The sequence below is a fragment of the Azolla caroliniana genome, unplaced genomic scaffold (genome assembly GCF_043228905.1).
Source record: "Azolla caroliniana isolate FFs.n. ecotype wild unplaced genomic scaffold, voAzoCaro1.0.p SCAF_8, whole genome shotgun sequence".
In the NCBI taxonomy this organism is placed as follows: Eukaryota; Viridiplantae; Streptophyta; class Polypodiopsida; order Salviniales; family Salviniaceae; genus Azolla; species Azolla caroliniana.
The window spans coordinates 8,409,803-8,435,947 of NW_028230443.1; the positions used below are offsets into that span (position 1 = coordinate 8,409,803).

The 26,145-nt window shown below is 41.3% G+C and overlaps 3 protein-coding genes across 5 annotated transcripts; 1 reads left to right on the forward strand and 2 right to left on the reverse strand.

Annotated features, from left to right (window-relative positions):
• Positions 1–13,685: 13,685 nt before the first annotated feature.
• On the forward strand, positions 13,686–16,069 carry LOC147860966 (uncharacterized). 2 transcript variants are annotated; one of them, XM_087324030.1, is made up of 5 exons: positions 13,686–14,051; positions 14,490–14,609; positions 14,817–15,020; positions 15,122–15,286; positions 15,568–16,069. In XM_087324030.1, exons 1-5 carry the CDS (start codon positions 13,980–13,982, stop codon positions 15,871–15,873), a joined length of 867 nt encoding a protein of 288 aa, XP_087180156.1. In that variant the 5' UTR covers positions 13,686–13,979; the 3' UTR covers positions 15,874–16,069. The 2 variants fall into 2 exon arrangements, with proteins under 2 accessions (XP_087180156.1, XP_087180157.1); XM_087324031.1 differs by having other exon boundaries at positions 13,689–14,051; positions 14,493–14,609.
• Positions 16,070–17,659: 1,590 nt separating this feature from the next.
• On the reverse strand, positions 17,660–21,617 carry LOC147860967 (actin-like). Its single transcript, XM_087323400.1, has 5 exons — positions 21,509–21,617; positions 20,523–20,608; positions 19,238–19,631; positions 18,363–18,976; positions 17,660–17,951 (listed from the first exon to the last, which is right to left on the reverse strand). The coding sequence occupies exons 2-5, from the start codon at positions 20,580–20,582 to the stop codon at positions 17,886–17,888; spliced, it is 1,134 nt and encodes a 377-aa protein (XP_087179526.1). The 5' UTR covers positions 20,583–20,608; positions 21,509–21,617; the 3' UTR covers positions 17,660–17,885.
• Positions 21,618–23,778: 2,161 nt separating this feature from the next.
• On the reverse strand, positions 23,779–25,351 carry LOC147860968 (Ribonuclease E inhibitor RraA/Dimethylmenaquinone methyltransferase). Of its 2 annotated transcripts, none has more exons than XM_087323153.1 (2): positions 25,227–25,351; positions 23,779–24,449 (listed from the first exon to the last, which is right to left on the reverse strand). In XM_087323153.1, exon 2 carries the CDS (start codon positions 24,432–24,434, stop codon positions 23,931–23,933), a length of 504 nt encoding a protein of 167 aa, XP_087179279.1. In that variant the 5' UTR covers positions 24,435–24,449; positions 25,227–25,351; the 3' UTR covers positions 23,779–23,930. The 2 variants fall into 2 exon arrangements, with proteins under 2 accessions (XP_087179279.1, XP_087179280.1); XM_087323154.1 differs by lacking the exon at positions 25,227–25,351 and adding an exon at positions 25,063–25,188.
• Positions 25,352–26,145: the final 794 nt, after the last annotated feature.

A 26,145-nucleotide genomic window follows, 5' to 3' on the forward strand; every position in this document is an offset into this window, starting at 1 on the left:
GCTAATCATGATGATATTTTACCTCAAACAAGTTTTGAGTGGGGGGAGCAAACTTCCTTACAAGAGGTAGTCAATGAACAACCTAGAAGGTCTACTAGAGAACGAAAACCATCTGTAAGGTATCCTAGTTCAGATTATGTTTTAATCTTTGACGAAGGGGAGCCTGAAAGTTATTATGATGTTTTAAATCATAAAGATAAGGATGATTGGATAAAAGCCATGCACGATGAAATGAACTCATTAAAGAAAAATAATACCTTTAATTTAGTAGAACTTCCTAAGGGAAGAAAAGTTTTGAAAAATAAATGGGTGTTTAAGTTAAAACAAGGTGATGGTAACCTTGTAAAACATAAGGCTCGTTTAGTCGTAAAAGGTTTCGGCCAAAAGAAAGGTATTGATTTCGATGAAATTTTCTCACTAGTTGTGAAAATGAGTTCTATTCGAGTTGTTTTAGGTTTGGCAGCCACTTTAAATCTTGAGATTGAGCAGCTCGATGTAAAGACAACTTTCTTGCATGGAGACTTGAAGGAAGAGATCTACATGGAACAACTGGAGGGTTTCGAAGAGAAAGGAAAGGAGCATATGGTATGCAAGCTGAGGAAAAGTCTTTACGGCCTAAAACAAGCACCGAGACAATGGTATAGAAGGTTCAATTCATTTGTGGCAAGTCAAGACTACACCAAGACTAATGGAGATCATTGTGTGTATGTTAAGCATTTTTCTGAAGGTAATTTTATAATTCTTTTATTGTATGTCGATGATATGCTAATTGTAGGACAAGATGTAGGAAATATCCACAAGTTAAAGGTGGATCTATCTAAGGCCTTTGACATGAAAGATCTAGGTCATGCTAAGCATATTTTAGGCATGAAAATTACTCGCAATAGGGAATGTGGAAAGTTGTGGCTTTCTCAAGAAAAATACATAGAACGAGTATTAGAAAGGTTTAATATGCATAATGCAAAACCAGTAAGTACCCCCCTTGCTAGCCATTTTAAATTATGTAGAAAAGATTGTCCACATACCGAGCAAGAGAAAGAAGAGATGTCTTCAATTCCTTACTCTTTAGCGATTGGTTCGTTGATGTATGCTATGGTTAGCACAAGGCCAGATATTGCCCATGCCGTTAGTGTTGTAAGTAGATATCTCTCCAATCCGGGTAAGTCTCATTGGGATGCCATAAAATGGATCTTTCAATATTTAAGAGGTACATCAAAATTATGTTTATGTTTTGGAGATTCTAAAGAAACTCTTGAAGGTTTTTTAGATTCAGATATGGTAGGAGATCTTGATGGGAGAAAATCTACTTCGGCTTACTTATTTACATTTGCAGGGGGAGCCGTGTCATGGCAATCTAAGTTGCAAAAATGTGTTGCTTTGTCTACAACAGAAGCGGAATATATTGCAGCCACTGAAGCCGCCAAAGAGATGCTATGGTTGAAAAGGTTTGTTTTAGATTTGGGTTTAAGTCAACTAACTTATGTGATATTTTGTGGCAGCCAAAGTTCAATAGATCTAAGCAAGAATTCGATGTACCATTCTCGTATGAAACATATTGATGTAAGGTATCATTGGTTGTGCTCGGCAATTGAAGATCAACTTCTACAACTCAAGAAAATTCACACAGATGAAATGTTGCCGACATGTTGACGAAGGTAGTCTCTAAAGAAAAACTTGAGCTATGTGTCAAGCTGGCTAGAATGAACAGAAACTAAGTGATTCAATGGAATCCTCTCCTATGTGGCCAGAGGGGGAGATTGTTAGGTTTTTTCTGTCCACATTAATAAGTAAATAAAATGGGCCTTGGACGCCCAACACTTGTATTTTTCAAAATAGTGTGAAAGGGGTTCACACAAGAAGACGTTACATATCTACACTATGTAACACATTCTTTTTGAGTGTGTTAAAAAGGGAAAAACGAGCATTTCTCTGTTGAAACAGATTTCAAAGAGCACATACTCTCTTTCTTAGCTAATTCCTTCAGTCTTTCTAAAGTACACCAACACACTCAGACATCCGGACATCGCCGCCTCCGTCATCAGCCACGTGTTGTGAGTTTTGGTGGTTTTTTTTGCGTTCCTTTTTGTTGAGTTTTTATTTGTTGAGGGAACATCATATTCCTCGGTTGCTCATAGTACTCTAACTTGTTTAGAGTAGAACTTTGGTGTATCAGTTTTATATTAATAGTGAATTAGTTTTGGACTAGGTCCCGTGGTTTTTACCTCTTTGCGGGTTTTCCACGTTAAAAATATGTGGTGTATTGTGTATTGATTTGTTGTGTATCTTTCTTGTTTTCTCTTTAAATCTTGCACAACATATTTCCTGTTTTACATAAGTGTTTAAGTGCTACTAAGTTTCGGAACAGGGAGGCTGTCAAGCACATCCTTAGGTATCTAAAAGGAACCACGGATGCACAACTGACTTTCGGACTGAACATCTCAGCCGAAGTCGAAGGCTACACCGATTCCGACTACGTTGGAAACACAGATAATCGGAAATCGACATCAGGCTACATCTTCACCTATGGTGGCGGTGCAATATCATGGAGGTGAAAACTTCAGGAGTGCACGACTCTGTCTACCACAGAAGCCGAGTACATAGTAGCATCAGAAGCAATCAAGGAAGCGATCTAGCTGCACCGACTGTCTGCTGATTTCGGAACTGCAAACCGAATAGACCCACCAACGCCGACCATCTATTGTGACTCACAAAGCTCGATACACCTCATCAACAATCTCGTCTACCATGTGAAGACGAAGCACATTGAGGTACGGTATCATCATATCCGGGAGGTCGTGACTGACAAGAAACTCGAAGTTCGGAAGATCGACACCGAGGTGAACATCCTTGATTGCCTGACGAAGCCACTCCCAGATCAACACTTCAGAACACTAAGGAGGAAGATGGGGCTACGACAAGCAACCAAGCAAAAGAAAGCCAAAAGAGGAGCAGAAGGTAAGAGCTGACTGACACTCATACTATACCTCTACCGATTCGGCTATTTGCCGATAGACTTGTCTAGTTAAACTTGTAATCTAGGTTTACGGGGGAGATAACCCCAAGCATTTGCATATGTACAAAAGAGTAGTCCTTTTACGGGGAAGTTTGTTGGCATAAAAGGCCGACTCCTTCCAAATTGTATCTGTCCGAGTCTAAACTCGTTAATAAGTTAGGGCTTAGTATATAAGCGAATACCTAACATTGTAATGAGTGATGACGAGAAGGGTATTGTATCTCTGAGTGAGAACGAAGTAATAAGAAGCTTTCCATTAAAGCTTGATCTACTGTCGAAGTCTTTATTCATTGTATTTTCTGTGTGTGTTGTTTTCTGAGCATAAACGTACAGGTCCTCAAACGTTTCCACATACGTATATACATATACATATATATTCCACAAGCATCTCCTCAAATGAGGTGCAAGTCGAGTTAGGAGGTGGTTGCCAATATGCGCGACAGAGAAGATTCGATGCTTGCACTGTGATGTCTTGAGGGACTCAAATGCTGATTGTTGCAAGAATTGTGGCCGCATCTTGCCGTCATCTGCAGATGAGCCATAAACATGGATTGAGTGGTTGTTTAGGAACATTGCTTTAAGATGTTTAGTTTAGGAACTTTAGTTTAGTCAATTTCAAATGACTGGATTTGTTTGGTTTTGCGAACCATTGTTATTGGGTTTACGAATCAAGTATGTTTTAAGTTGTATGTTTCAAGTATGTTTTAAGTTGAATTCTGGGTGTTAGGTTAAGTGTCTGTATTTTATGAACTTTTATATTTTATGTTTTAAGATTGAAAAGAATGGCGTGTGGAAGCAATATAGGAAACCGAACAATAGAAAACGCAGGTTTAATGGAAAGCTTAGGTTTGCATAGTACACACGGGAGAGACAGAGAGAGAGAGTAAACACAAGAACTTAATTCAAAAATAATACTCAATCTGTACATCGTGTGTGTTCAATGAACACTTTTATACAAGTCCTTTTCGGACTAACAGAAGTACTGATAGTACTTCAATGCTCATTGAGGAGCCCCTACACTAACTCCCAAATATATTCCTTACGGAATATCTTTCCGATGGCCTCCCGGTTTCTGCATCGATCCGGCCTTCCTACGCACCGGTCTGCGTACCGGTTTCCAACTGATCCGGCCTAACCGATCGGTCCCAACCGATCTGGTCCTCGGCTTGCTCAGCCGATCCGGCCGATGTTGAGCTTGTCTCTCAACACTCCCCCTCAAGCTCAACTTGAGGCTCTTCCGGATCTTCCGGATCACCACTTCGGTTCCTCCTGGCTCCACGCCTCACTCGCGCTCCTCGACCTGTTCGACTCCGCGCGCTTTGACCCTTCCGGTCGGCTTGTCTGCTCCCACAGCCCTTCACAGCTCCCTCGCTGTCGCGGTGTTGGCGCTTCTCTTGATGCCTTCTTTTCTGCTTGGCCCTCGGTTGATTCAGTGTATCCGAATCAAACATCCGAACCGACTCGGCTACCTCCGATCGGTTTTCGCTCTCGTCTGAGTTGGTTGTCTCCAACTCGTCTTCAGTCTTCTCGCCCTTAACGGCTTCATCTCCCCCATGCTTGGTTGACTTCGGCTCTTCCTTTCGGCTGCTCCCCTTATGTCTGCTTCCGGAATCTTTCGCGGGTCTGCCCTCAGCTTCTTTAGTCGATCCGAAATCGAATTCATCATCCGACTCGGCGTCGCGGTCTTCTCTCCCCCTCCCGAGGTCATTCAGGACATCTCTCCCTCTCAAGTTTGGCACGTCGAGGTGACGCAACCCATGTGCAACCAAGAATTGCCGCAACTTGTCCAGTCCAAGAGGCTTGGTGAAGATGTCGGCGGTCTGCCGATCTGTCGGAACATACTAAAGTTCGACCTCACCGGAGAGAACACGCTCACAGACGAAATAGTAGTGCAACTCAATGTGCTTAGTCCGGGCGTGCAAAACGGGGTTCTTGGCGAGCTGGATGTTGCTGAGGTTGTCGCAATAGATAGTCGTTGGATCGGACACCACCACATGAAGATCCTTAAGTATCCGCTTCAACCATATGGCTTCGCATGTCGCGACAACTGCTCCTCTATACTCACCTTCGGTGCTCGACAATGCAAATGTCAGCTGCTTCTTACTGCTCCACGCTATCGCAACACTCCCAAGAGAGAACGCGTATCCGGATGTGGATCGGCGATCGGCAGCGTTGCCAGCCCAATCAACATCGGTGTGGACGACCAACTGCGAGGCTGTACCGGTCTGATATAGTAGTCCCCGGTCCTTAGTGCCGATTACGTACCGCAGTACGCGTTGCGCACATTGAAGGTGCTCCTCGGTAGGTCGCGCCATGAACTGACTGATCACCCCGACCGGATAATTGAGATCGGGTCGGGTGATTGTCAAGTAGATAAGGCTTCCGACAATTTGTCAGAACCTCGTCAGGTCGCATACCTTTCCGGAATTGGGGCGAAGTTTGACGGTTCTATCCAGAGGAGTTGAGACGGACTTACAGTCTGTCATCCCGAATTTGAAGAGCATATTTAGCGCGTAATGACATTGGCTGATCAGTATGCCTTTGGGGGTGCAGATCACTTCGATCCCGAGGAAGTAATGAAGGTCCCCCAGATCCTTCATGTCGAATGATGCCGCAAGCTAGAGCTTCACGCGGTCGATTTCACCTAGGTCGGTGCCAGTGATGACCAAGTCATCAACATATAGTAAAATGTTGACCGGACCGAGTCGACCTTTCCGGATGAACAGGGAAGAGTCTGATTTTGATGTTGCAAAGCCCATCTGACACAGTTGCTGCGTGATCTTCGCGTTCCAAGCACGCGGGGCTTGCTTCAGTCCGTAAAGGAACTTCTTCAATTGGCACATTGCCGACGTGTTCGTTCCGGAGTGAAATCCGGGGGGTTGTACCATGTACACCTGTTCCTCAAGGTCACCTTGCATGAACGCATTCTTTACATCCATCTGATGTAAGTGTTACCCCTTTGCCGCAGCTACCGCGAGCCAAACACAGACGTTCGTCATCTTTGCGACCGACGCAAACGTCTCATCGTAGTCGATGCCGTGTTTCTGCGCGTAGCCTTTTTGCCACTAACCGGGCCTTGTATCGATTGACTGAGCCGTCGGTGTTGTACTTGACCTTGTACACCCACCTACATCTGATCGGCTTCACACCCTTCGGTGCGTCAACCAGGTCCCAGGTCTCATTTTCCGCCAATGCGTGCATCTCTTCCTCCATCGCGGTGCGCCAATTCGCGTCCTTACCCGCTTATGCGTAGCTCTCTAGCTCAAGCACTTCCGCTACACGGGTCATGTACGCATAATGATGCGCCATGTACTCGTTGTATCCGAACGACACAACTGGGTTCTTCTGGCGGGTAGATCGGCGTAATCAGTCATTAGCCGATGTTGAGGTCTTCTCGACCGACATGGACTTCACTCTTGAAGACCCATCACCGCTGCCCTCGAAGTCGGACCCGCGTCGGTATGACTCGTTCCTATCCGTGCCGTAATCCGACACGTTCTTCTTCCCTTTTTCCTGGCGCGTAAGCCGTCTCCTTGGGTTCCTGCGCGGGGAATGCACGACCCAGTCTCCACTACTTGCCGGCTCTCCATGGGACTGGTCGAACCGACTCGGTCGTTCATTCGGTCCACTTAACCGAAACGAAATCAGACTCTCTTTGCAGGTCCCGATTTCAGGCTCATCCGGAGGCATCTCGGCCTCGCTGACCTCATCGTCAGAAATCGGATTGGAGGTGAGGTCCGGAGTCGGAGGCAAGTACCAGGACGCGGATTTGTCAAACACAACGTCGCGGCTCACGCGCGCTTGTTTGGTGCGCAGGTTATAACACTTATAACTCTCCTGCTCGTCCGAATAACCGACCAAGATACATTTCTCGGCCTTTGCATCCAGCTTCCTCCGTTTCTCTTTCGGCACATGCACATACGCAATGCTACCGAAAACTCGTAAGTGTCGCAAGTTCGGCTTCGTTCCGAAATATAGCTCATGCGCTGACACTTTGTCTCCGATCCGGTTCTAGATGTACACTGCGGTTCGTACCGCCTCGGCCCAATAGAACTTGGGCAAGCTTTTTTCTTCCAGCATTGCCTGCGCCGCTTCCACAACCGACCGATTTTTCCTCTCGGCCACGCCGTTTTGCTCCGGCGTGTATCTACAACTGAATTCACACCGAATTCCCATATGTTGTAGATAACCATTGAATTGACCGAAAAAGTATTCTTTTCCGCCATCCGATCGCAGGCACTTGATCTTCCTTCCTATTTCCGTTTCCACGAACCCTTTGAGGTCCCGGAAACAGTCGAAGACTTCGCTCTTCCTCTCAATGAGGTAGATCCACGTGTGCCGCGTGTAGTTGTCGATGAAGGAGACGAAATATCGGCTCCCGCCAAGACTAACGTTTTGTGCCGGCCCCCACACATCGGAGTGTATCAAGTCGAGCTTGTTCCGGTTCCGGTTACGCTCATTGGGGAAGGGAAGTCGGTGTTGCTTCCCAAGCTGGCAGGCTTCACAAATTTGTGCCTTCCGGCCACTAAATTTGGGCAATCCGAACACCACCTGTTTCGATTGCAGGTCCTGAAGCCGTTGATAGTTGACGTGGCCTATCCGCTTGTGCCATAAGTCGATGTCCGACTCGACTTTTTGTCCCTTCGCGAACATTGTGATGCCACCGTCAATAGAGTCGAGGATGAACATCCTCCCATCTTCGTGCCCTTGCGCAATAACACGACCTTCTTCCTCAATGAAGCACCCGAGGTGTGTAAACCAAACTTGCATCCCCTGGTCAACAATCTGCCAGACTGACACCAAATTCTTCGTGATTGTCGGGATGTGTAACACGTTCATAAGTTTCCCTTTCTGCCCGACATGGCTCAAGGGAACTTCACCAACATTCGCGATCGGATGCGGAGTGTTGTCTCCGGTTGCGACTACTCCTGGTTGCGTCGGTTTCTCAAGGTATGAGAACCACTCCTCGTGGCACGTTGTCGTAGTGTATTTCGTACACTACGTGAAAAAGTAAAAATAATATAACTGATTTAATTACATATAAATAAATAAAATAATATATCAAGATATTTATCACATGCATAGGGCAGGATTCAAACCCTATACCTCCACGTAGCCAAACCTCAACTTTACCATTATGCTACCTTATCTTTAGTGTTCTATAAATAGATTTAATAAGTATAATTGCTTTATTTACGCCTACCTTTATTAAAAGGTAAATCATGCATTTTTAGAGTGCGTGAATAGAAAAACGCAAGCAACTAAAAAGTGACTCATGCACATCTAGCGTGCATGAGCACTATATTTAGCAAATAAAAGTAGCAAATAAAAGCAAGGATTAGAAAAGCATCACATGCACATTTAGTGTGCATGAACATATTAGAAAAAAAGCATGTAGCTATGCTTAGTCTCTCCCATCACTACATAAGGATGGGGAGCACAATGTAATAGAGGTGTGAAATATTTGGAAATTGGATATATTTCCGAAAACACCAACCGATTAATATAATCGTGGGATTCACGAAAATAATATAATCTATACTTGTGGGATTCACAAGTTTCTTATATCTTTCTTTCAATCTAAATACATATTCTTATCTAAATATTGATTAATCGAATAAAATACACTCGTGGGATTCACGAAATTTCTATCTCTCTTTCTAATAATCTATTTATTACTAGCCTCATCTCATATTCTTCTTTCTCCTAGTCCAAAACCTCGGCGGTTCCCACCCGACTCACGCAACGATCCGGAGCCGAAAGGCACGACACAGTTGGTGAACCCGACGTGAAGGCGGGTGGTAAGGAGATGGAGAATCAACAAGAAGCGATGAATATGATGATGATGATGGTTGAGCGGATGCAACAAGAACAACGCGCGATGACGGAGATGAAGGCGGTAGTAGAGCGGCTTGTGCGACGAAATGGGGAATTCAACGGAAATGATGTGTCACACTATCTACGTGACTACAAAGGGGAGATGATGCGATGTGGGATACCGGAAGGATTACAAGTGATATCCTTCAGTCGGGTAGCCACGGATGAGTTACAAGAAAGAATCTACAAGATACGGCAACAAAATCCAACATGGGGGTCCTTCGAAGAAGCTTTACGAGAGGCATATGATTACAAGAGATCGAAGGGAAAAGATCGGCGAGAATTCGACGAATGGGTGGCATCGGAGAAGACCCACCGAAGTGCAACACAAGCATTCCTAGAGTTCGAGCATCGTCTTGCTCAACTCTCGGAGCGGGAACAACGATTGGTGGGAGAAGATAAAGTCCTAATGTTCGTAAAATCGATCGATCGAAAAGAAAGGATGGACATCGGGATCGAACTTGAAGACGATGAAGGTACGAATGGTCTTACCGAAGATTGGGCCGAAGTCCAAAGGGTATGCCGGAGACATGATGAGAGGAAGATGAGAATCTTGTCAACGACATGGCCAATGAAGGATGGTCGATTGAAGACAAACGATGGAGCCGATATGAAGGCCGAAATACAACATGATGGTCCGACGGAAGAGGGTGTAAAACAAGCTACCCTCTTGTCTTGCGAAAGAACAACGACGAAGGATAAGGCCGATAACCCAAGTGTAGAAGAAGATTTCGGATTACAAGTGTCCGAAACATCGGGTGAAAAAGGGGTAAGCATAATTGATGCAGTGAAAGAGAGCAAGGAGGACTTGATTGAGGAGGTCACCATGAAAGATGACATCGAATCGAAGGTGGCTATGGACGAATCAATGGCGGATGGCCATATCGAGATTTCTCCACCGCTGATTCCAGAGACTCCGGCGGTTGCGTTCGAAAGGCAACGTGAGACCGAAGAGACGGAAGGTGGTGGAGAGAAAACAAAGGTCGAAGCCGATTCATACGACGGAGAGATAGCCGAGAAGGAGGCTATGGTTGAAATGACAGAGGATGATAATACCGAGGATTCCTACCCACTAATTCTAGAGACTTCGGCAGTTGTGTCCGAGAACCAACGTGAGACCGGAGAGACGGGAGGTGGCAGCAAGAAAGGTAAAGTCGGAAGCCGGTTTGGATGGAAGGTGATCCGGACGGGATTCCGATCCGAAAGAAAGCCGAACCGGGTAAAAGAGGATTCGACCGAAAGTCGACCCGAAAGAAAGCCGAACCGAAAGGAAGAGAATTCGGCCGAAAGACGACACAAACGAAAGCCGAACTGGGCGAATGAGGATTCGGCCGAAAGACGACCCAAAAGAAAGCCGACCCGAAAAGGGGTCGACTCGGTCAAAACCGATCGACCGAGTCTAACTTGGCCGAACGCGAATATGGATGGAAGCCGACCTAGCCGAAAGTTGATCGGACAAGAGCGATCCGGAAAAAAGTCAAGGTTGATGAAGACAAGAAAGAGGCCAGTAAAAGACACTACCACGAATGACAAGGGCCAAGAATATGACGAGAGAGAACAAAGAATATGGTGGATCGGATGGCGACAATGGTTCGGGTGGAAAGAATGGGTCTACTCAAAATGGAGAGACAAAGTTGACATAGCGGGACAAACGGAGGATGAAGGGGAGACAACGAGCATCGGCAACTTCGGCACATACCGGAGGATGTGCGGGTTCGGAGGGGGCGAGTGTCGTAGTGTATTTCGTACACTACGTGAAAAAGTAAAAATAATATAACTGATTTAATTACATATAAATAAATAAAATAATATATCAAGATATTTATCACATGCATAGGGCAGGATTCAAACCCTGTACCTCCACGTAGCCAAACCTCAACTTTACCATTATGCTACCTTATCTTTAGTGTTTTATAAATAGATTTAATAAGTATAATTGCTTTATTTACGCCTACCTTTATTAAAAGGTAAATCATGCATTTTTAGAGTGCGTGAATAGAAAAACGCAAGCAACTAAAAAGTGACTCATGCACATCTAGCGTGCATGAGCACTATATTTAGCAAATAAAAGTAGCAAATAAAAGCAAGGATTAGAAAAGCATCACATGCACATTTAGTGTGCATGAACATATTAGAAAAAAAGCATGTAGCTATGCTTAGTCTCTCCCATCACTACATAAGGATGGGGAGCACAATGTAATAGAGGTGTGAAATATTTGGAAATTGGATATATTTCCGAAAACACCAACCGATTAATATAATCGTGGGATTCACGAAAATAATATAATCTATACTTGTGGGATTCACAAGTTTCTTATATCTTTCTTTCAATCTAAATACATATTCTTATCTAAATATTGATTAATCGAATAAAATACACTCGTGGGATTCACGAAATTTCTATCTCTCTTTCTAATAATCTATTTATTACTAGCCTCATCTCATATTCTTCTTTCTCCTAGTCCAAAACCTCGGCGGTTCCCACCCGACTCACGCAACGATCTGGAGCCGAAAGGCACGACAACGTCATGTGGTGTGACGCGCCGGAGTCGACGTATCACACCTCCTCCGACTTCGGGGTGATCTTCTTCATTGAGTTTGCTTCGTGTCTCATCACGAAGACTGACCCTTTTCCGGCTTCTCCGGATCCTTCGGCATACTGTGATCGTTGCCGATTTCCTTTGTTGGTCTGTCCGGAACCTGTTCCAGACCCGGTTCTCTCCGAATCGGCGCGCTTTTTCCAGCACTCGCTCTCCCTGGCCTTTCTTGCCACAATACCAGCATTTCGCGGGGGATTTCCCTTGCTGGTTCTCGTCGCCTCGACTCCCCCTGTTTCCGGAGGGTCCGAAATTGTTGTCGGCATCACTTCGGTGCCTTCTTCCTTGATCCCGTCGGTCGCCTCCATTGCATACCGACTCGCCTCATCCGCCACGACCACGGGGCCTCTCTCCCTCCATGTACAACATCTTGTTGTCGGCATGCGTGCTTGTCAACGTACCCACGTGGTTCTCCTCTACAAGGAGCATCGACTGTAAGTCGAAAAAGGACGGCGTATTCTCCCGTGTACACACAACAATTCGGAACACTCCGAACTTTGACGCCAAACCCTCGAGACAGACCTGGACCATCTCGTTTTCCTCGATGTTCACATCGATGGAAGCTAAGGAGTCGCATATGTCCTTGATCTTCGAGGTATAGTCAGCCACCGACAAATCGCGTTGTCGTAGGTTGCTCAACTCTTGTCGGAGCTGAAGCTTCCTGGCTGTGGTGCTCACGGTGAATATCTTCTTCAGATTTTCCCACGCACCCTTCGGCATTTTTGCATCCTGAACGTAGCTTAATAGTTGGTCGCCCACACAAGACGCAAAACAGTACAACACTCTGCTCGCCGATTGTTCCCACGCCGGGAAGTCTTTGTGTGTCGAATCGAGTGATGTGTCATTTGCTCCATCGACATAGCTCCAGTAACCGTGTCCGAGCAGGTACTGGTGCATCTTGTAGGACCAAGATGCGTAGTTGGTTCTGTTGAGCTTCTCCGTCGGAAGCGAGCTAGCCATTCCTCTGTCCATCGGTTTTCTTGTTCTTCTTCGTTGGTTTTTCCTACAAGCAAAGTCTACTGTAGAGGTTCTCAACCCTCGCGCTCTGATACCATGAAAAGAATGGCGTGCGGAAGCAATATAGGAAACCAAACAACAGAAAACGCAGGTTTAATGGAAAGTTTAGGTTTGCATAGTACGCACGGGAGAGACAGAGAGAGAGTAAACACAAGAACTTAATTCAAAAATAATACTCGATCTATACATCGTGTGTGTTCAATGAACACTTTTATACAAGTCCTTTTCGGACTGACAGAAGTACTATGACAATACTTCAATGCTCATTGAGGAGCCCCTACACTAACTCCCAAATATATTCCTTGTGGAATATCTTTCCAATGGCCTCCCGGTTTCCGCACCAATCCGGCCTTCCTACGCACCGGTCTGCGTACCAGTTTCCAACCGATCGGTCCCAACCGATCCGGTCCTCGGCTTGCTCAGCCGATCCGGCCGATGTTGAGCTTGTCTCTCAACAAAGATGATTTTTGTTGTAAAGACTAAGTTTAAGTATGGGAAAGTTTGTCGATTTTGGAAGTTTTAATGTTTTAGTTTGTGGTTGTTTGATTTGTTATTTGAAGTTTTAAGTTTGAAGCATACACTTATTAGAAGATTTTGGGTGGAAATGGTACATTTGGTTGGGCAAGCTACAACGGTTGGGTGACCTGCAACAATCAAAGTTGGGCAACCTTTGACAGCTTTTTCTTTCGCGCGTTCTTTCTTATCCAAATCAGACGATGCAGATCGCGTAAATCGGACAGTGCAGATCGCACGCGCCATCAGCTGAGCGACCTGCACCGTCTGTGGCCGCGATTCCCTCACCAACCCTATTATGGTTTGGTAATGGATATACATGAGCGACACACACATACATAACATACATAACATAACATACATAACATACATACATCCAAACTAGTCAAGTCAACAGTCGTATGTAACTGTCATTTTTTTGGTTTGTATTTTTGAATCTCTTCATCCTCTCTCTCTCTCTCTCTCTCTTTCTCTCTCAGATCTCTGCACCTCAAGCTTTTCCTGTTTTTCGCCATAGCCTGCTACCATATGCTGTGAAGCTCCTCACATTGGTATGTAGGGACCAGAGAATAAAGAAACGGAGGGAAAATTGAGAATCGAGAGAAATCTTTTGCCCTACCTTCTCCCTCTCCCTCTCTCCGTCTTCGCCTGTTATTCCATCTTAGATACATCCTACAGATCTGAAGCTCAAATTCCCTGCTTTTCATAACCCTGTTATTGTCTATAGCTCCAAGCCCAAATTTTCTCTGAAGCTCACAGTTCCTGGTTTCCTCGGACGCTCACAGAAAGAAAATTGAAAAAACTGTTCGATAAAGAAAAGAGAGAAATTGATTTTTTGCCGTTGCTTCCCCGTCTTCCGTAGTTGTAGGTCATGCAGATCTGAAGAACATAACTCTCTAAAACAACAAAAGTCAGGAAAAAAGCTAAAGTTTTATTTATCTCACTGACAGAGATATTTAGTGATGGTATACATGGCTTCTCCTTCAAACAGTGAGTCTACATCTTCTCGCAGCTCCACTCCTTCTCCAAAACAGGTATTTATTTCTTCTTCTTCAAAAGGTTTTATGTAGAAAGTCCAAGATCTAGGTTTTCTAACTTAATAATGTTTACGATTTAATGATTCGACTTTTGGTGTATAACGTTCATGCCTTACAGCTTATTGTTTCTAATGGATTTTAAGTTTGAGAGTTAGGGGTTGCAGAATAGAGTTTGAATTTTATTTTCTGTGTTTTAGTAGCAGATTTGTATATTTGGGTTTAGGTTTTAGGTTAGATTTTAGGGTTTAGGATGTAGGTTGATGGTTGACGGTTGTGTATTTAAGGTCTCGGGCGTAAAGTTGTAGGTTCATGTGTTATGCTAATGTAATAGAGTCAGATTTGTATATTTATGTTAGCGAGATTTGCTGCCTCCATGTTTTTGGGCCGTTATACATACGTAGACTTGATAAGAAACCATTTGTATTTTCTGGCCAGCAGGGTCTTCCAGCAGAAAGGAGTTGGATGGAAGCAGACTCATTTGCATTGCACAAGGGCTTGGAAGCCATAGCTTCATCCTTATCACTCTTGAGTGATACACTCGGGACTGCAATTGAGGTACCCCTACCTTAAGTCATGGGTTTTTTCTTGTATTTGTATTCATAATATGATACATATGCTTGTTTCTCTTTCAAGCATTTGATGCATATGAATTGTTTCTCTATCAAGCATCTAGATTCTAGTGTATGTAAGATTATCGGTGCCTTTTTCAATGATCTTTTATGTTGTTAGAGATGTTCTTAACCCTGGTTGTAAATGTGGTAGGAGGGTTTGTCTCTTGTTGAGAAAAAGGCCAACAATTTGATTTACACCGGGACACCACCGACAAGGAGATGTTCGATTACCACCACTCCTCTTCGAAGTTTGAGCCCCAACAAGTCTATACCACCATCTCCAAAACTTAAAGTGACCACCACTGACAGGAAGAATGGCTTACCAGAGGATAACCAACTCAAGGCTTCTCGTGATGTAAATTTACCTATCCATGATCATCTTTTTTGGATTTGAGCAAAACATTTGTCATTCTTCAATGGTGATGTTTGTGCCTAAAATGTTGACAATGTTTCTAGGTGGCCATGGCCATGGCGACCAAGGCGAAGCTACTTTTGCGTGAACTAAAAGGTGTCCGGTCAGATCTCACATTCAGTAGGAACCGATGTGCACAAGTTGAGGAGGAAAATCGACGATTAAGGGAGAGTATTGAGAAAGATATCAGACATGAGGAGGATGACCTGGTAAAGTTCTCAGCTCTCAATGCAGAAAACATGGTTTCTTATCTTTCCATCCCCCTTTCATTGCGGCACACAATCTTAGAGTAAATGTAGAAACATCTGCTTTTCAAGCATAATATAAAACTGTAACCCTAAAACTTTCGTACCTAGACTCTACCCATAACATTAAACTGCAAACCCATATGCTTAAGTCCTGAACCTTACAAAAAATGAATCAGAAAAGTATTTTACAAGCAGAGCAATGAGAAATTTATACCTAACTCTATGGAATTCTATCCCGACAGGTGAGACTCCAACTCGAGACTTTACTTGCTGAAAAGGCAAGACTTACTCAAGAGAATGCTGAATTTGCTCGCGAAAACCAGATCCTACATGAAGTAGTGCAGTATCATCAGCTGAAATTCCGGGATATGGCCATATCAGATGAACATATGATTGTGGAAGATGAGGATATGATAATCGATGAAGATGGAAGTGGGGGTCTCGAGGGTGCATATGGTGTAGATGTGGATTTTCTTCCATTGTATCCTCAAGAGAAGGATATCATTGCATTGGAAGAATCTGTGGTGAGAAGGTCAAAACCATTTTAAATAAGATCCCCGAGTTATTGCTTGCTTGATTAAGTTTCTGAACCTTATTGCACGGTTTCAAGAGTGATACTACTCTGTTTCATGTGGGCCTACTTGTTATGAAAGAGAGGCCCACATACCACAAGAAGCTTTTATATGCAAACTGAATCTTGTTGCTTGTTTGCAATACATATATATGAAATGAAATCATTTGGATGTATACAAGTTTTTTCAGGTATTGGGCACTGGTCTTACATCCAATAGTCTACTCTTTCTTCACCCACTACTTCAATATTTGTTTGTTTGCACTTGTCAAGTTTCCTTTGGTAGCCTGTCCATTACTGCATTTTTGTGCAAATTAAGTCACTGGATGTAATTTGTATGAGACTTTTATGCTAGATACGTGTTTGTCTTTTGCTAAACCTTGAGGAAATATATCTTTTGTAGCTTTTCAGATTGAGATAAAGTGCAAGACTCTTTTGTTGATAAGTGTATTCAACCTAGTCATTCATTTTTTTCATTTAAAATAAAGTTAACTTTCTCCATTTAGATTTTTTTTACAGTGGAGCACATCCTTGCTAGACATATTTCGTTTAACCAAGTAAATTGTGTGAAATGAATTAACCAACTGAATTATGTGAAACAAATCATTCAATCTCTATTAGAGTATACATTACGACTTGCATCAAGAGCTAGAATTGTTGTGGCTGCGTCTTCTTTCTTGCATTCATACCTTTCTTCTATTATTTATCCAATCAGAAGGCACTAAAAGGCTATTCTCTTGTTACCTAATATCTAAATCAAAGCCGTTTGTCTTTCGTTAAATCGTTGCATCTTATTAGGAAATAAGTCTTGCACTGCGCGTTAATGGTCACTATGTAATCAGCATTCACTGCCCTGAACACAAGAAAAATAAGGTTTCTTGTGAATTTTGTTTTATTGAGTCAAATGGGAGCATATTAGCAAAACATTTTTATGCATATGAACCTCCATGAGTATAGGTATCAGAACCCTAGCAAGGTCTCAAGTGCTAGATATATGCATTCAGTAGTAAGTACTAACAGTTCATGTGAATTTGGCGTCCTTCAAAGCCATTAATTGTATAAGGGGGACCATGCAATTGTTGCTTTTGCTTACAAAATTCATCATGAAGTCTTTAACAAAATGTCACCTTTCATGATCATAAATCATTAATAATAATTTTTTTATTAAAACGTCACCTTTATTGACAACAAACATTCTAAACGTTACAGACCATCGTATGATAAGTTAATAATGTGCATGTTTATGTGTAACATAGTATATGATACAAACAATTTTTTTATTTTTCTGTTGTTAGCATACATTGTGTTGCACAATCATTATTTTATGTAAGACTTAAGACATTGTCCATGTCTATTGAGTTAAATGAAGCATATGACTATTTTCTACGAGATATGAATATTCACGATGAATTTTTTAAAAACCCATAGATAATTTCATGAATACATACGTATTATATTTATGACTTCTAAATCGTAGATACGTGACCCCTTCCGGTACCAATGCTACTACTACCTTCTAAGACTCTAAATATACATCCACCAAGAAAGCTTAACCTACGACATATACTATGCATGAGGAAGTGGAAAAATGGAGAAATGCAGCAGCATCCTTGTTGAGCTCAGATAAGTGTATTGGACATTTGGTGCTGCCAATTTCATGTATTTTGTGGTATTTAACTAAGGAATAGTACTGCACAATAATATACATATTAACATAGCAACTTGCAAAACGACAATATAAAAATATAACATGAACAAATTGATAAAAAAACTTATGCACTATTATATTGACATAGGCCAAATCTAGAAATACTGTGGCAAATAAATAACAACAAAACATTTGCCACTGGTAAAAAAGGGAACCCTCGTGTACAAACTCAAGTCCATGGCTTCAAACATGATGACTGCTTTGGTCAGAAGAGCAACAACGACAAAACAAAGATAATGCCAACCATAAATCCATCCATCCCTTCATGAGCAGAGAAGGACCTAAAAACACTTCCGATGAACAATTGAGGGCCCAGACTCCTCATATTCTGATTTTGCTATCCACATCTGCAAAAAGTTGCACACAAAGTTTTAAGATAGATCATATGTACTTCCATGAACCATGAAGTTTTATATCTGTTTCACTCCATGCACACAAAACAGTTCCACTATATATATATCCATAGTTTTAAGGCAGATTCTACTTTTTACAATACATGGGAGCGTATGTAATCTAAACTAGTGACAACAGAACGAGTTAACCATGGTTCAAATTGTATGCAATCTCAAGTATTAATATGAAGTGCTCTTTAATCAAGGTTTGGGTCCTTTCTTAATAAGATGTAGTCAGAAGTTCAAATCCCACACCCAGCCCCTCTGTTACCCCACAATGGCAATCTACCCCTCATTAGGAGAAAAAACCAAGTTATTAATACCTGTCAAAACATGCCACCCAAAGTTTATAAGAAATGTCTATACCTGTTGAAATGTGCTGAGTGATGCAAGGATAGAGCCTCCAATCCAGACGCTATACTTCCTTTCAGGTGGTGCCACTACTTTGATTTTCATACTACTAGGTGCAAGTGCCATTATCTCCTTGCTCATCCTATCAGCAATGCCAGGGAACATAGTGGATCCTCCACTGAGCACAACATTACCATAGAGGTCTTTCCGGATATCCACATCACACTTCATGATAGAGTTGTATGTAGTTTCATGGATACCCGCAGCCTCCATGCCAATAAGAGATGGCTGAAATAATACTTCTGGACATCGGAATCGCTCTGCACCTATAGTTATCACTTGTCCATCTGGAAGCTCGTAGCTTTTCTCAAGAGAAGAGCTGGTCTTTGCGGTTTCTAGTTCTTGCTCGAAATCTAAGGCAACATAAGCTAGTTTTTCTTTCATATCCCTAACAATTTCTCTTTCGGCCGTAGTAGTGAAGGAGTAACCACGTTCAGTAAGAATTTTCATAAGAGCATCGGTTAAGTCTCGGCCTGCAAGATCTAATCTAAGGATAGCATGTGGAAGAGCATAACCTTCATAAATAGGGACTGTGTGTGTAACACCATCTCCTGAATCCAGCACAATACCTACATGAAACAAATTAAGTTCTCAATGACAATCTCAACTGCATGAATGGGAAATTATTTCCTGACAGTATCTACACAGAGCCAAAATAAGTGTCCAATCAAGCACAGTTTACGCAGGAAGTCATAAACTATATAAATGCAGAACATTTTCCTTACAATGCATAAATGAAACCAAATAGGTGCTCAATACAATCTTTCATGTAAGGTTTCATGCAATAAATTCACAATTTGTATAAATAGAAACAAATATACTGTCCTTACCTGTCGTTCTTCCACTGGCATACAAGGATAACACAGCCTGGATGGCAACATACATTGCTGGGACATTGAAGGTATCAAACATAATCTGTGTCATCTTTTCTCTATTAGCTTTGGGGTTCAGAGGAGCTTCAGTGAGCAAGATAGGATGTTCTTCAGGGGCGACCCTAAGCTCATTATAAAAGGTATGGTGCCATATCTTTTCCATGTCATCCCAATTGGTCACAATTCCATGCTCAATAGGGTACTTCAATGTCAATATCCCACGTTTTGATTGTGCTTCATCACCTACATACGCATCTTTTTGTCCCATCCCAACCATGACTCCTGTGTGCCGAGGACGACCAATAATACTAGGAAAAACAGCCCTTGGAGCATCGTCTCCAGCAAAACCAGCCTGTACATTTTGATTATATCAGAACTTGCTGCATGACGTGTGTGATAGTATCATGAACCAAGATGAAGAAAGTGAAAGTCTTCTAGAACTCAAAAGGTTAGTACTTACTAGAGAGGAATGGCGTAGGTTACAATACAGAATTAGTTGTGATTAAATTAGGGAGATGATTGTATTAGAGCACGTTCATGATTACAACAGAAAATTTGCATCAGGGATGCATATTGCATGCTATTAAGTGACATCAAAAAAGAATATTACATAGCACATCATGTCTTCATCTAAATAGCCCTAAAGAGGTCAAGTCAAAGGAAGTTGGAACCTTGTAGGAATTCTAATGATCCAAAATTTTAACCATGTTCTAGTTATGATCATATTAGATGGGCCTTCATGAATTATACAGTCAAATTTTGTTTGATGCGATGTTGCATGGTATTTAAGGCTCTTCTAAAAAGGTGTTGCAGTGCATATTCACACATCCCAGGTATGAAGAGAAGAAAGGGGTATTTGGAACATTATAAAAAGTCTATGGAGGTCAGAATCTTTTTATCACATTCAACTATGTTGCATAATGTTAGGAACTAGTTATTTCTTAGCACATTATATTCTTGCCGATCACAAGTATGTGGTGGTTAAAGCAAAAGATATTAGTACCTTTGAGAAAACCTAAGGAGATTTAAACCTTCTCAATCAAAAGTTTCACACGCATCATTTCACAGTCGAGAACAAACCTTCCTTTGCATATGCAGCAAGAACCTAAACCCTATCTAAATTAAACCTTAAAGATGACTACAAGTGGCCATACTACACCTTCATACATATGCAAAATTGGGCCATGATACATCATATATGCTCTTTTAAACAAAGAGAGAATATGGGATCTGACACAAATACCTTAACCATTCCAGAGCCATTGTCACACACAAGAGGCTGAATTTCATCCGCATCCCCCATTCTTTCAGTCTGCTGAAACCAATTACCTGCAAGAAAACATGCGTAGAAGTTACTAGGATTTGCAATGAATGAAATGAAACCCGTAAAGCCGAAAATGAGAATATGAGAATATGAGAATATGAATTGTAAAGATGAAATCACTACTTGTGGCATTTGGTTTTTTCTAATGTTTGATACTGAACATTACGAACTCGTAATCATGATGATTTTTACTTTGAAAACCTAAAATATCTAACTGTGGTGATTGCAATCGTAAAACCCTAAAAATTGCTATCCCTAACTGTCATGATGTCAAATATAAAACCCTCAATATTGATGATTTTAGCAAAACCCTCAACATTAAAGATTACTAGCTGTAGTGATATTAAGTGTGAAATCCACCCCAAAAAATCCATTTAAAAGTCAAAATTTGAAATTCCTAACTGCTACATAAAACACTATACTGTAAATCAGTAACAGCTGTAGTTTTAACTATATTAGAATTCCTTGACTGTAGTAAAATGTAGATGCAAAACACTCAAGGTTTAAATCCTAGCTGTGGTGGTTTTAACTGTTAAACACTCTACAGGTTAAAATCGTGAAATTTAACTGTGAAGCCGGATCAGTGAATAACCCTAACTGCAGCTATTTTATATATACGAAATAGCTATGAAGAGCTAGAATTGAAATGATGTATGAACCCCTAAATTTTAATTAAGTGTTTCAATACCCTAAAATTTTAAAAATAGCTATGAAACCACAAAATTGAAAAACAAGCATCAATAAAACCCTAAGTTTGGAAATAGCTATGAAACCCTAAATTTGAAAATAGCCACGGAACCCTAAGGTATCGAAATCCCTGGACGAGGTAGCTTTAGAAACAATATCCAAAAGGGAGACACATGCTCACACTAACTCGCTTTACACAAACAAAAACAGAGTAGTACCTCAGATCTGAAGTTTCGCAGGGAATTGAAGGAGCTTCTCTTCGACTGTGAAGAATTGGGGGCAAGGGACTGCAAAAATACATACATATATATATAATACATACATACATACATAACATACATACATATGTATATATGTATATATGTATATATGTAATAATGTATGTATATGATATGAGTGTATGAGTATATGAGCATAAAAATGGAAGATGGGAGGATTTGAACCTGGTCCCTTTTGCATCCATGCCGTTCGAAATAAAACAATCATGAATGTATGTTATGTGTCGAGAGATCATCGACGTATGTGTCGATTTGTTGAGCTTCACCCCTCCTAGAGTCCTATGTTCCGATTCCCGAATAAAGGAAAATCTTGCCATTTGGTGATTCTTCAACAGAAGCAAGGATATGGATTTAGTTTATTTTTGTCTTATCACGGCTCTTGTGATTATGAGACATGAAAATGTTGAGGGCACAACCATTGTGTGGAAGGGAACCTATGGTTGTTGGTTATCTCACCATCCATCGTTCACAAGTTCTCCAATTTTGTGCATTAGCAATCCATAAATCAATCGAGTTTAATTTTGTGCATGAACTCTATTTCTCCACCACAAGTATGGAAGATGAAATGTTAACTAACTCTACTGGCAGCTTTATTATTATGTTGGTTCAAACAAGATCGTCGATATATTCATATAGATGTAAGCATGTGACCGTTGTTTGTCTCTCATCACCCATTCATATCACGACCACAAACTCATGCATGTTTTGCTAGTGATTATTAACATGCAATTTATAGATCAGATACCTAAGGAGTCGAGATTAGAATAAAGAATGTAGTATGCATGCTCAACCATTTTACACGGTTTTACATTCATCCCAATTTGAGCATACACTTGCACTTTCAATCGATGAGCATAGTTTGAATGTTGTTTGCTTGAAGCTCAACGGCTTCATATATAGTAGAGATAGGGGAAGCATCAAAAAAGAGTTTGAATAAAGATGGGATAAACATGAGGCCCACCTTTTATACTTTATAAAGTGTTCAAGGGGGTCACATTCGAAGAAAAAGCACAAGCTATTCGTGTCTCTATCTTAGAAGAGATAAGTTCGTATTCAACTTTGTCCTTCAAGTGGGAAAGTTTGATTCCACCATCATGTCATCTAAAGCTTGCTTTTTCCTTGAAAAAAGGTTCTATCTAAAAGCATCCAACCATTGACAAAATTTGACTAGCACACATTATATTTTGCGAAACGAACAAGTATACATTTTGCCCTTCAAGACAAAAGAAACCATACAAACTACAAATATGAGAGGTTTCTGACAAAAAGCAACCCACAACTTTTTCAATTTTCTTTTTATGTCGATGACGAGGAAAATGGCTTGGCCCAAATATCAGCATGACACCCGTTGTTGCATTGCACCAAATAGTTATACCAACATATATATATATATATATGTATTAGGGTTAGATTTAGAATATTTAAGTATACACAGAAAACGTATGGTCATTGGAAAATCATAAGCAAGAATTGATTTTGGGTTCTACAAGCATAGCACAATCTAAGGATATTAATTGAAATGGATAAACTCCAAATCTTTCTTGTCATCTTGTTTTTATCAATCTACCTCTCATGTGAGTTCAACCTAAGCAAGTTTGTGAAGGTAATTAATTACTTCTGTGAGACAAGAACAAGCTTATAACAAGATATCCTAGCATGGCAACCAACACATATATAAATACATGTACATTTAAATCGATAATAGCTGTTGATGATTATCACTCATTTGCATACTTTTATGATCCTTCCTCATGATTACCACTAATTTGCATGCTTTAGATGATTCTTCATCACAAGTATGTACAAGGTTTTGCCAATTTAAAAGACCTTCCCGCAATGGTTTTGATCATCTACCCTTGTCACATTGTGATTTATTCACAATACAAGTATGCAACATGTAATCATGAAATCTAATACTATTTTGCTTCTCACTGTTCTGTTCAATTTTCATTGATAAAAGGCAATCATTATTTTATCATCATATCGTATTGCTAATCTCATCCATAAACATATGAGTAACACCTTGTTCCTTCTGACACTTTTGTTCTTCATTAGCACTTCAAATCAATACTTTCCGAATCCTTTGAGGTCTTCTTTACTAGGACCAATTTGGACAACCAAGCTTCAGGTTATATGCCTGACACACTTTTCACAATTAACATAAGTTGAATTGAACCCTGAGGCTCATGACAAGAAGACATTATACTCCATAAAAAACTGTCACCAATTCAGCGACCAATTTTATTATAGGATGATTCCTTTCTGAAAACATAGGAAAAAATATATATGAACAACTTTGAGAGCTTCCTTGTACATATGCATATATAGATTTATTCCATAACAAAAAGCTTTGAGTCCAACCTCAAAGCTTGGATAGTCTTTTGTCAGAAATGATGATTCCATCGTTATCCACATAGCACCATTCGCCCGGAGCTATTCTAACACCCCCAACACTGACAACGACATTCGTAGAACCTTCCCCTTTCTTCGAGCTTTTAAGCGGGTGGGATGCAAGGGCTCTAACCCCGATCTCACATTCATTGATCTCATCCACATCACGGACACATCCATTCACGATGATCCCCGCCCAACCATGGTTTTGTCCGATTGCGGCCAAATTACCGCCCAAGAGGGCACACCTCAGGCTTCCTCCTCCATCCACAACGAGTACTTTCCCTTCTCCATCTCGCTCTAAGGCATTCCTCACCAACACGTTGTCTTCGAACACTTTTACGGTCTCGATCTGTCCCGAGAAGTGGTGGCTCTTCCCAAATGATCGGAAGGTCGGTGGGAGGATCCGAATGTTGCCCGTGGCTATCTCGTTCATGTGTTCATCGCAAAGATCTGTCGTAGCTAGCTTTGCCATTCCAATTATCTGTTACTATAATGTAAACAAATATAACATGAGTCAATATACCGACCTCAATATAGCATTGAACATTATGTTTGTTTTTACACCAAAAACTGTTAGATGATGAAAAACATAATGAATCAGAAAGTCATGACATCCATTTTACATACAACACAATTAGATTGACAAAGTGAAAACATATACAGATTGGCAAAAATATACCATAATGACAATGTTCAATACATCAATGTTTAGATTATCGGCAATATATACACATTATAACAATGTTCGATACAACAAATACATGAGAAAATGATAACAATCGAAGGTTCAATATATGGTGGCTTCATTTTGCATATTGAAACCCAATGGGTGTTGCAACCTCATAATAGTGTGCACTGTATAGCTTTCCAATTTACTTTGAAACCTAGTAAAACATATTTAAAACTTAATGAGCATTCTCATAGAAAACATCGATCAATTTCTTCAATCAACATAGGTCCTAAACCCTATCCCCCGCCCCCAGCTTTTGATAACAGATTTCTCATGAGAAAGCCCTAATTTTGCTCCACATGAATATTTTCACCAAAAACCCATGTGATAACAGGTTTCGAATGAGAAAAACCTAAAAGTTGCCTCCTACTATGTGTAGAACTCACATCAATCAAGATTCAATACTATTTCTTTCATGCAAAGAAAGACAAAAAGAAACCCAATTCCATGAAAAGCAAAGAAAGAATTCCTCAGAGAGAGAGAGAGAGAGAGAGAGAGAGAGAGAGAGAGAGAGAGAGGATGTGTGTTACAAACCTTAGTTGTGTTTTGCTGTTTCTTTGTGAAGACCAAGCAAAGGGCATATAGAGATGGAACCAAAGACTGTGTTAAAACAAAAAACGGAAACCCTAAAAGCAAAGAAGGATGGAAAAAGCTACTCTGGCCGCATACCAATTCCAGAAGACCCCAAATTGGCAGCGAAAATAGAGTGACAAGGAATAATATGTTGTTGTTGTGAGCCGAGGCACACATGAAGACACATCCTTATCTTGACTTGACCCCACGCTAGTCCGCCCTACTTCACTTGACCTAAGATAGCCCAATAATGCCTTGACCCAAGGGTTGTTAGTTGTCCGTTCACCTTGACTTGACCCGAGACTCAGATGTTGTCATATGCCCAAACATGCCTTGACCTGGGGTTGTCAGTTGTCCATTCAACTTGACTTGACCCGAGACACAAATGTTGTCATCTGCTCAAACATGCATTGACCCAGGGTTGTAGTTATTCGTCCATCTTGACTTGACCCGACACATAGATGTTGTTGTCCACCCAAAATAACTTGACCGAAGATACATAGTTTTTGCCTAAACTTGACTTGACCTCATATACAACATTGTCCCCCCAAACTTGACTTGACCTCAAAATAAATCATTTCTCTCCATTGTTGACCTTGGACACAATGTTTGCCCAACTTGATTTTACCTTGGTTATAAAGTTCTCTGCACAAGCCCAACTTGAATCTTAGGTATAGAGTTGTCCACCTAACCTAACTCCGACAAAGAGTTTGTTTGTTCCAATCTCCCCCCAACATTGGAGTTTTGATTTTCCTCCACGGTAACCCATGGGTTTATTTGTCCTCCCTTTCTGAGAAAATTCTATGGCAATCACAAACTGAGGTGGTGCATGGGAGATGATCCTTCGGTCATTCAAGTTGGTTAAGTGTAATGAGAACAT

What these genes read in the sequence shown, in the direction of transcription:
- LOC147860966 (XM_087324030.1), top strand. Translation starts at nt 13,980, where the DNA reads ATGGTATACATGGCTTCTCCTTCAAACAGTGAGTCTACATCTTCTCGC. An exon ending in CCACTCCTTCTCCAAAACAG is followed by an intron (nt 14,052 to 14,489) that starts GTATTTATTTCT and finishes TTTTCTGGCCAG; the next exon opens with CAGGGTCTTCCAGCAGAAAG. An exon ending in CACTCGGGACTGCAATTGAG is followed by an intron (nt 14,610 to 14,816) that starts GTACCCCTACCT and finishes TAAATGTGGTAG; the next exon opens with GAGGGTTTGTCTCTTGTTGA.
- LOC147860967 (XM_087323400.1), bottom strand. Translation starts at nt 20,582, where the DNA reads ATGGGGGATGCGGATGAAATTCAGCCTCTTGTGTGTGACAATGGCTCT. An exon ending in ATGGCTCTGGAATGGTTAAG is followed by an intron (nt 19,632 to 20,522) that starts GTATTTGTGTCA and finishes CAAAATGTACAG; the next exon opens with GCTGGTTTTGCTGGAGACGA. An exon ending in TGCCAGTGGAAGAACGACAG is followed by an intron (nt 18,977 to 19,237) that starts GTAAGGACAGTA and finishes TGTTTCATGTAG; the next exon opens with GTATTGTGCTGGATTCAGGA.
- LOC147860968 (XM_087323153.1), bottom strand. Translation starts at nt 24,434, where the DNA reads ATGGCAAAGCTAGCTACGACAGATCTTTGCGATGAACACATGAACGAG.